Below are 11,055 nucleotides of genomic sequence, written 5' to 3'. Positions count from 1 at the left end.
GATCCACACTCGCTCTGATACCATGTAAACTAATACAATTCCACTGATTTGATATTACTCCATGACAATGGAGCTTGAGAGAAAGATGAAGAAGGAAGAGAGAAGATATTTTTGAATGAATGAGAAATACAGATGTACAAACTACTTATATACAATTTGTAGATTAGTTAACTAAATATCAAACTAATTGTCATTATTTGACTACACTGTTAGCTAACTAATTAATATACGTCAGTCAACTAACTAATAGTTACTTACAACCAGCTCAGCCTGCACTATATTCAACAGAAATTCATTTGATTAGGTCGAGCGATTTTAACAACGTATAAAATTGTTTGAGTCGCACACAGTAAACACACCTGAATGAGTAGACAATGAATTGTCTCTTTGAATTCTGATATATATGAAACTATAACTCTAATTCGACTTTAATTATTGAATACAACAATTGTAGCATAAAGTAGTTTAAACAATACCTCCACAAAACTCCATTTGAAATAGTAATCATTAGATCGAAATATCTCAATAAATTATAATTTCTCACCACATTTTGAGATTTAATCCAAACCTAATTGGATCACTATATTTGAAAACAACCGTTTTAATTTACAAATTAAAAGTATCATATCAACTCAAAGACTCAAAGTTGTTTTAGACACGTTTGATTAAAATTTAAAAACACGAAAAGACCAATGACCTACCAATATGGCGTGTCTGACGTAAAATACTTGCAAGACTTGCCTACTAAAAATTTAAAATGTACTAATCAGTAGGAACCAATGTTTTAAAAGGCGGGAGCGTAAAATGACATTTTATATTGTATGACTGAGGTGTAAGTCTCGAGACATCAAGTGTAAGTTTCGTGCTTTTACGGGGCGTAGTTTCATGTATATTCAATTTTATAATTTTATTATTAAGAAAATTAGCAAACGTAAAACTTTTAATGATTTTACAAATAAATTAAATAAATAACTTATACTATATAGAAAAAAATATTACAATTTTTATTTGAGATAGGTATTAATAACCTATAATGCAGAAAAATATATTATAGCTACTAGTTGAGAAATATCATTACACCAATAATTAAAAAAATATGATTTAAACCAAAAAAGTTTTAAAGAAAATACTAATTTTACGCTAGGGCTTACGTTTCTATGCTCGAGGCTTACGCATCAATTTCTAGGACTTATGTTCTAAGAATCTATTTCTTCAATTTTCGTCCAGGGCATTTTTGCTATTCCAATCCCCGACACTCGCCCATAAAACGTTTTTGAAAATACTGGTAAGAATATATAACTTTTCTTAAAATTAAGTGTTTCGTTAGCCTATACATATCCCAATTTTTACCTTCCACTAACTTAAGTATCAGATAATTCTGTACACTGAAACTTGAATATATACGTAAGAAAATTAGATTATCTTTTTATTGGGTTCAAATTACTATGCGCTAAAGACATGCAATCTATGTCAAAACAAAAGGAATTCACAAAGAAGTTGTCTAACCCTACATAAAATAGAAGGTTTAATTTTTCCTCTAATGATAGATCTATCTTACCAGTGTTTGTCATGTCAAAAAAGTTCCAGACACTTAACATGATATGTGGGGTTCAATTTTGATGAAGATAGTGCGATTTACTTGCCTTTTTTCAATATGTGTCACCAATGATAATATATTTTGGCCTTTTATATTTGGATTTAGTGTTATAGTCATTTTTGCGTCATCGTACGTACTTATTTGTCTAATTTATATGATAATTGGTTTGGATTAAAAGAAAGAAATTAGTGATGACTCAAAATATTTAATTTTGTGTTCATTTCTAGGAAAAATAGTCGCATATACAAATCTGTGAGGTCTATTAGGTCTTAGTAGACTATAGGGTATTAAAGTCGAATTTTCGAAATACAACAATGAGACAAATTAGGTTGACAAGTTTTTAAAAGAAGGGTGTATATGATATATATATATATCCATAAAAGGATGGGATAGAAAAATGAAGATTTATCAAAATAAAGTACAAATTCACATGGTACGCATACTGATTTTTGAATTTCATATGGAATAACCAAAAGACAAATATGTTAGTATGTTAAATCAAAGTAATTATACATATAGTCGACTTGAATATGATTATAACCCCTATCATACATAATATTATGAATATCGACACTTATATACAACTTTTCTAAATATATTAACCATTTGAATTAAGCCACGAAAACTTATAGCCCTAGTTTGCATAATATTTAAGTGTTGTACTTTCGTTGAAAGGGAATTAGTATTTTGATATTTGTGAGTTAGAATTTTGCCCAATTTGTTCATTCTACATAGTAATAGTAAAAAGGGAAAACCTTACAATTTAAAAAAAATAAAATTGTACGTATATATTACCAAATAATCCACATTACATAAAGCCCCCAAAAACAAAGGGAATTACATTTTTCTTCAACGAAAAAAAAAATCCACTAGCACTCAAGTTAACAAAGAAGTCTTACAAGAAAATTAAAAGCCAAATAATTTTTTACACACTTCATATATGTATTTTAGTTTTTCTCAACTTCCTTCCTTAAATAAATAGTAACAATATATCCTACTCAAGCCTTATGTGGAGGGCATTGATAACACTTAGTGAAGAGTCCAAAAGTGTTAATTTGATGTACAAAATTGACCATACTTGCCCACCCTCCAAATCCAAAACCAACAATAAAAACCCATGCCACAACAAATATGTTGGTACAATATAACCCAACCCACCTTCCCAAGAATGATGGTGGTTGCTCCACCGCGTTCTGTCAAAAAAGAAAAGTGTGTCACATTAATTAATTAATTAACAACGAGTGAAAACAATAAAATCGAATTTTCGCTAGGGTTACCTCTCTAGCTGATGGTGAAGCAAAAGTAAGCATGTGTGCTAAGGCAGGAATAATGTAGACTGTGAAGCTAACAAGTAGAGATCCAACAGATGAGTTGATAGGCCCAAAGAATGGGAAAATAATTGCCAAAAACCATATTGGAATAACCACAGGGAGTCTTGCCATTGCTCTTTTAAATAAGCTCTTTGTCTCATGAACTCTAATGAACTTCTCCCATACAAAGTACAATGGGGTACATGCAAATCCAAATGTAATAAACTATACACCAAAAAAGATTTATAAGTTCAAAAATCACTTTATATAAATACACATTAAATCTTATAAAAATAGAGACAGAATACATAAACATGTCCTTTAATTTGGCATCAGCTAGTATCTATACCCTCCAATTTTGGGTGGGCATATGAAACACTTAAATAATCATAAAATTGAACAAGTAGACACGCATGTTCTACATGTCAAATCGCGTGAGATTTATCATGTAGAACGTGTATGTCTATTTGTGTATACCTAAAGTTGGATGATATAAATGTCAATTAAGACTAAATAAAAAAACACGTTTTTACGTATTAATGTAAAAAAGAAAAAAGGGTTTGTAGTGACCTGATGAATAAGCATGAGAATGACAGCAGAGTCTCTAAATTTAGTCTTTGGCAACAAAGCCAAAGCATTAGAGTGGGTGAGAAGTGCATCTCCAAAAGCCCAATACACTGCACTTGCTGATGGCAATGTTAGTGTTAACACATAAATTGTTGCTATCAAATATATTGTCTTGAACTTTTGTGGCTTCCACATTGCATGCATTATTTCCCTACATTCACACACAAAAATAGGTAAAACGTGATTTTAAAATTTAAATTTAATGAATTTAATATTTTCAAATTATAACTAAGTTTTACAATTAAAGTGCTCGTTCGAGTGAACACTTTATGGTCAGGGGTGGCTCAATAAACCTTAAAAAAAAGGTATTAGCCTTAGGCTCTTTAATTTGAGGGGCCTCTTTTTTTAAGCAATACTAAGTTATAGGTATTTTTTTAAAAATAAAATATTGAGTATTATTTATAAAAAAAAGAATCATATAAGAGAGAAAGAACTATCAGAAGTTTGACAAATCTATAATATTATATGTCTCAAAAGATTAAATAAAAAAGTTATGACCATGAACTTCATTATAATAAATTAAAATATAAGATTTTCGTTTGAATTTAGTTTTAAATCGCTAATATATTTGAATTATTCCTGTTTGCGATAACCTGCTTGTTCGCAAATTACAACACATTAAATAAGCTTTATATGAAAAACTCATAACTCAATTGTAGACGAAAGTTAAATTCGATCTCAGGTCTTTCACACGAAAAATCCACCGCCCAACCACTCAACCATATCCTTGCGGGAACATTTATAACTTAATTACTCTTAGGTACCGGGTTTTGAGGAAGCATGTTCCCACTAGTGGAAAAGGGATATGGAGCTAATAAATAATTACTATAACCATGTGTTATGTCTCTGGTGAAACAAACAAAAAAGAGTATCTAGAGTATATAGATATAGATATAATAATTAAAATATTTATCCACTTGTGAATTTGTTAAACATAATATTAAACTAAAGGGAAAACAAAAAATATATCCTCAAATTATCGTATATGATATGCATATATTGCTGCGTCATATAGGGACACGTGACATAATCTTATTCGTTGATCTGATATTTAATAAAAATCGAACCGATAGATAAGATTAAGACACGCATATATTCGTTAGTATAAAGGGTATATATGCTCTAGTTTTCAAACTGTAGAGACACCAATGTCCTAAAAATATGACGAAAGATATTTGCATAACATTAGCAATAATTCAAAATATATTTATCCTTTTTTCGCTTAAATTAATTCTCACTTACACTGTGACAGCATGGCCACCAAAGGTGTAAAGAATGTTTGTAGCCCCAGTGAAGTAGAGAACCATTGTTGTTGGTCCTGAGTGCTTCACTCCCTCAACCTTTGACATGTCACAATCAATTAAATAATAATTAGAACAAAAAAAGGTACTAATTTGCATATGCTATTCTAATATTAAAAGTTTAATCAAGCCAAAACTAAGCTTTATTACTTCCCATAGATTATACTTTTTTTCTTTCTCAAAACCAGTCTCTTTGTATTTTTTTATAACAAATTTTATAGTTAAACAGTAAAATCCGTCCCTAATCCTATAAGCGCCATATTAAAAAAATATATATTATCTACAACCAATTTAGCAACAAATTTCATAGCTTTAAATTCTAATTTTTCTTGTAGAATTTCAAAAAATAAAATAAATATATATTAAAGCCATGCATTTTAAAAAGAATAGTAATTCTAAAAATGTGTTTTTCATTTGATAAATTACTTCCTCAGCTCACTTTTTCTTATCACATTTCGTTTATCGAGAATCAAACTGTACGAATATCAATTAATATTTTAAGATTTTTTTTTATTGTTATAACTTAATAGTATATATATATTGTTCGGACATCTAAATTAACCTTGCTAATTCAATTTAGTTTCAAAGATTAATTAAATTAACTCTCGTAAAGTGAAATATGACAAGTAAAAATGAACGAACGAAAAATGCGAAAAGTGGAAGATGTTATTAATAATTCACCTGTCCATTGAGAAGAGAAGCTATGGTAAGATACCATGCAGTGTAAGTAGTCATAAGAAGGCCTACAAATGACCAAATTCTGTAATTGTGGAATGAAGGAATGAACACTGTTGTAGCACAACATGCTCCAAATATATAAGTCCAAGTTCTCTTATCAAGATTGTCATTAATATAATATATGTTACTGCAACAAACAAACAAATAAATTAAATTAAATAATAAGAATGTTTTCGGAGTATTATTTATTTTATTAAATAATATGAAAAGGCATGAGTATCTGCTATAAATTATGATCGAAATATCAACGACATATCTTAATTAAACTAAAGTCTTATTATCTTTTGAATCCATTTTATAAAAAAATCGTACATTTTTTTTTATTTTCGTGACATCTAAATATCTTTCACGCGCTACAAATGTGTAGAGTCGCGAAGTGTGCCACGTAAGATAAAAGGTGTACAAATTTTTTTTAGAAAATGGATTCAGGAAGATAATAATTAGGACATTAGTTTAGTTAAGATGTATCTCTAAAATTTCAATAGTGATCTAGAAATTTCTTATACCTTATCCCTTAAAAATTAAAACCTTCCTATTTAATTATTTACATATTATTTACGTACTTATAATCTTTAAACCAAGGGTACCAATCTTGATCAATTCATAATATTATTATTTTACTAATTTAATAAACACATGATTACCTTGCACATGCAATTAGTTGAATGACTGATCCAAATAGAAGAAAAGTGCAATTAAAAAAGAGGCCAATATTTCTCCAATGTTTTCCTAGTAGTCCATCAAGAACTTCAAACCACTGCAAAAATTCAAATATATATTAAAAAAAGATAAAAAAGAAAATAAATAAATCGATATAAATTTAAATTAATCGAAACAGACCTGAATAACATGATTTCTGAAGTCAACTTTTTCTCTTTCTTTTCTAGTTCTGTACTCAACATAGAGCACACTTATAAGATAAGCAGTCCAGCTTCCCATCAAACCATAGAAAAGTTGGAATAAAATTCCAGATAACATTCCAAGTTGTGAAAATGAATATGGAAGTGTAAGTAACACTTGAGCAACCTAAAATAAATTATACAAACTAAATATCAGAAAAAAAAAATTACAAATTAATTTTCTCTAGAAATAAATATGAAATATTAAATTAACCCCCTTCACAATTTTACATATTAAAATCACCATTTTTAACTTGGAGCATAAATTATATATGTAAAAAAAACATTATCAACTTCAAAACCATCACTACTAGAAAAAACAAAACAAGAATTAGCCCTCCTTAAATTTTATAGCTAAACAGAAAAATTCACTGTTTATCCTATTTAGAGATATATATAAGCGAGCGATAGATTATCAAAAATCGCAGTTACGGGCTATTTAGCAATGAAATTTATAGCTAATTCCATTTGTTTTAGTGTAGTTCATAATTTCTAATGCACAATATTGAATTTTCTATGTTAAAAACCTTATGAACTGAACTTGTTGAGTTTAAATTCTGAATCTGTCACAACGTGATAAATACACTACTAGAAAACAAGAAATGAGTGACATACAAAATTTTGTAGCTAAACAACTAAAATCTCATGTTAATTTTATTTAGCTATATATTAGCGACAAATTATAAGAAAATTCACTAATTTCAAAGTTAGGGACCTTTTAGCAATTAATTAAACAATAAATTTCTTAACTAATTTCATATCTTTAGTGGTAATTAATATATTAGAATAGTAAGAAACTAAAAAAGAACCTGGTTAGAAGAACAACTAAACCATGCATCATAAACAGATCCACCATGCCAAAAAAAATTGGATAATTTGTTTCTCACAGAATTATTTGAATTTGTTTCTTCTCCTTCTCTTTCCATTTCCAAATAATTACCAGCAATAACTGTCTCAACTTTCTCAGAAGCCATAATCACTAATTAATTAATTAACTCTAAAATGAGAGTTTTTGAACTAAACAAGAAGAAGAATATTGGAATGAGATTTGCCCAAGTGATTAATTATGTATGTATAAATAGAAAGGAGGAAGGTAATATTTTCTTTTTTTTAAAAAAAAAAATCCCTTTATTTATACTAGTTGTTTATTCATTTTGGTTATAAGTTTCTAGTTGTATTATATTGGAGCAATGATAGAGTCACCCCTAAAGGTCTATGCGGAGCTAAAAGTTCAGATACGAATTTAATTGAACTGATAGTGTATGTGTGCTAAAAGATACACTATATATCATATAATAAAAATAACTTTTAGCGACATTAAATATTGACATTAATAAAGAGTGTTAATGTCTTTACCGACATTAGTTAAGTGTCATTAGAATCAATATCGCTAAAGGCTTTAGGAACATATATAAAGAGTGACAATTGTTGCTAAAAATACATATTTAACGATAATTAAAAATTAAATATCGCTAACAATTATTTTTGTTATACTGTATGTATGTATAAATATAAAGTTTAGAGTCTAGATCTCGTGTTGCCACATGCGGTTTTTTTTTTTTTATGTTAGAATTCTTTTCTAGTAGACTTTGTAATGTTTTTATTTATTTAATAACTATATTTTTTTCATTGTTTTCTTTTTTCTCTGTTTGATTTTGATATACTTGAACTGATTCTCTTTCTATATGAGGTAGTAATATAAGGTCTATATACATTTTACTTTAGTGAAATTTCACTGAATACGTTATCACTGTTGTTATAATCTGATACTTGTGAAGATTTGAAATAATTATTTTAAAATTCAAAATTCATAAATTTAAAATTTTAACTCGGATCTATTCGTGAATAGACGTAACAAAGATGACATTACTAGGGTCTACTATATATTAGGCCAACTATATATGGATTGAGATTGAACAATATTATTTCAATGCATCTTAGCTGAAAAAGAAATAAAGATAACGAAAGGAAAAAAGCAAAAGAAGAAAAAATATGCAGAGACTTTTTTCTTCTTTTTTTTTTTTTTAAGATAATGATGGAAGTAACTATGAATTTGTAAAAGAAGAATTAGTTAGAATTCTATCATTGCCACTTTTTTGTTCTTTTTATTAATAGTCACATAGTATATTTTCCAGTATTATTAATTTATTTAATTTAAATTTATATTATATATGACTTATTAAAGGGGAATGTGGGTTAATCTCAAAAAGTTCACAAGTGATAAAAATCACTTGAACTATTATATGCTTTTACTCCACGTTTATCAAATCAATTGAAAATATATAATGAAAAATACATTTTTATTGAAATATTAAAAACAATCTGTGAATATATTTTTTTTCATTGATTCAATCAAAATATCTATAAAAATACCTGTTCGAACATTTTTGATTGAAAATTTTTAATGAAAAAATAGTGTTAATTAACAAAATAATCCAGTTTATGTATCATCTGACATCTTAATTACAACAGTAAACAACCCCATTTGTAGGAAGTCATCACAACCATCCCCTAATTATTATAATAATAATGTTGTTTGTGAATATAATTACCAGTAGTATAATTTCGAAAATATCCCCTAAAGTTTCACTTTGAATCACTAATTTTCCCTCTAGTTATAATATTATATTTATTTTCCTTATTTTCGAATTTACCATAACAATTTATTTTTAATGAAAAAAATTATGTATAATTTATTATTTTAATGCACTCTTTTATTTAATTATGCTTTAATAACTTATTGATAGCATGCATTTTATACACCAAGCAATTTACCACTTAAATAACACATTATGAAGACCACAAAAGAATGGTCTAATTGCATTATAATAAAAAGACATTTAATGATAATGTATTTTTATTTTATCGATAATTATGTTAATATCATTGTATTTAAAATTATTAAAGTTTTTGGTAGTATTTTTATAAGGTTCTAGATATAAATATCTAAATTTATTATTACCGCTGAATATAATATAACAATAATTATTTTATTGTTGTTAAATAATCATCACAAAAAAATTTATTCATTTAGTGTTGTGTGACTTGACGATAATTAAATTGGAGAAATTATATCATTTCCAATGCTTTAGCTATTGGTACACAATTATTTTTAGTCATCTTATCAACAGAGATTGTAATAGAGTGATACGTACTTATTCATTCTTAAATTTCATCTTTAAAATATAATTCAATTTTAATATAGATATCATACGCTCAGAAAAACCAAAAGAATATCCATCTCATCACTTCTTCCACACAAACAATTATAAATTTATATATTTTTAAAGGCCCTTTTAAATTTTTGAAGAGAGAATTTTGACTTTTTGCAAAAGAAAAAAAAAGGTATAAAAGAACAAAGAGAAAAAATTAGATTTGAAAAGGAAAAAAAAGGGACATATGAAATCAAAGCAAGATCATTTGGCAGAGGAACAGAGATTGCTAAAAAGATAACGAGATAAATTAATAAATAAAAGAGTATATTACAAAAAGTAAATTGGTCATATTATAATTCACGTATATTAATAATACATAAATAATTTAAAAAATTGTTACAATAAATTAAAATGAATGAGGAAAACATAATAATATAAACAATGGGAGAGGTTAGTAATTATGAAATAAAACCTTAAGGAGGTTTTTAAATTATCCCTTAATATTTTGTTGTTGTTTTTTAATATAAAAAATACTTTGAAAAGTTTACATAGGCATATAGTTCCCCATTTCCTCTCTCAAAAGGTAAAAAGAGATTTTAATAAATTATTTCTCTACTAATATTTTTAAAAAATACCTCCTCTTTATTATAAAAGTTAATTCGCGTTAGGAATGATAATGAGGCGAGACAGATTAATGTCTAATTAGAAAGATTTTAATTTATTTTTGGAGGTCTAATAATTGAATAAATTCTCCCCATCTAAAAATTATATAGTGTGAATATAATAAAAGCAAATATAGTGCATAGCACCTCCTCCTTGTAATATGGCAGTAACAATGATGAAATATTATAGTTTATTTTATTGTAAAATAATTGCTTTAGGTTATTGATTGAGTTTCATATATAACATTTTTGCATCTTTTTTAATCTTTCTTTTGAATTTTTTAGCTCCATCACTATCCTCCTTATTTTCCTTTTGCTAAACCAAGCTCACTATTTTTCTTGGTAAAATTCAGTATTTACTTGCCCTAATTTATATATCATATTTTCTTTTTAGTCAATTTTAAATTGAGAGACATATTTATTTATTTAATAAACATTTAATGACAGTATTAATATTTATCCTTGTCGGTTTTTTTTTTTGGGGGGGGGGGGCAAAAAGTCCACAAAAGTATACTCTTTTATTGATTTTTTTAAATTTTTATAGATAGTTTTAAAACATTGTAAAGTCTTCCCATATAGTTAAACTACATTACATAAATTAAAATCAAAGATGTATATGATATTCAAGGAAATTGTCACGACCCAAAATCGAGCCGCGACTGGCACCCACACTTACCCTCCTATGTGAGCGAACCAACCAATCTAAACCCTAACATTTCAATATAATATCAACAGAAAGTAATGCGGAAGACTTAAACTCATTAAT

General features: G+C 27.1%; 1 protein-coding gene across 1 annotated transcript; it reads right to left on the bottom strand.

Annotated features, from left to right (window-relative positions):
• Positions 1-2,362: 2,362 nt before the first annotated feature.
• On the bottom strand, positions 2,363-7,582 carry LOC107002868 (auxin transporter-like protein 3). The gene is made up of 8 exons (XM_015201060.2): positions 7,282-7,582; positions 6,414-6,599; positions 6,218-6,330; positions 5,517-5,700; positions 4,777-4,874; positions 3,478-3,685; positions 2,875-3,132; positions 2,363-2,790 (listed from the first exon to the last, which is right to left on the bottom strand). The coding sequence occupies exons 1-8, from the start codon at positions 7,444-7,446 to the stop codon at positions 2,596-2,598; spliced, it is 1,407 nt and encodes a 468-aa protein (XP_015056546.1). The 5' UTR covers positions 7,447-7,582; the 3' UTR covers positions 2,363-2,595.
• Between the last annotated feature and the right edge of the window lie 3,473 nt (positions 7,583-11,055).

This window comes from Solanum pennellii, chromosome 11, assembly GCF_001406875.1.
Source record: "Solanum pennellii chromosome 11, SPENNV200".
Classification (NCBI taxonomy): Eukaryota; Viridiplantae; Streptophyta; class Magnoliopsida; order Solanales; family Solanaceae; genus Solanum; species Solanum pennellii.
This window is presented reverse-complemented; position numbering and strand designations above follow the sequence as displayed.

Bases quoted from the DNA above. Each gene is read 5' to 3' on its own strand.
- LOC107002868 (XM_015201060.2), bottom strand. From the start codon at position 7,446: ATGGCTTCTGAGAAAGTTGAGACAGTTATTGCTGGTAATTATTTGGAA. The intron at 6,600-7,281 runs GTTCTTTTTTAG...AATTTATTTTAG, and splicing joins TTAGTTGTTCTTCTAACCAG to GTTGCTCAAGTGTTACTTAC. The intron at 6,331-6,413 runs GTCTGTTTCGAT...GAATTTTTGCAG, and splicing joins TCAGAAATCATGTTATTCAG to TGGTTTGAAGTTCTTGATGG.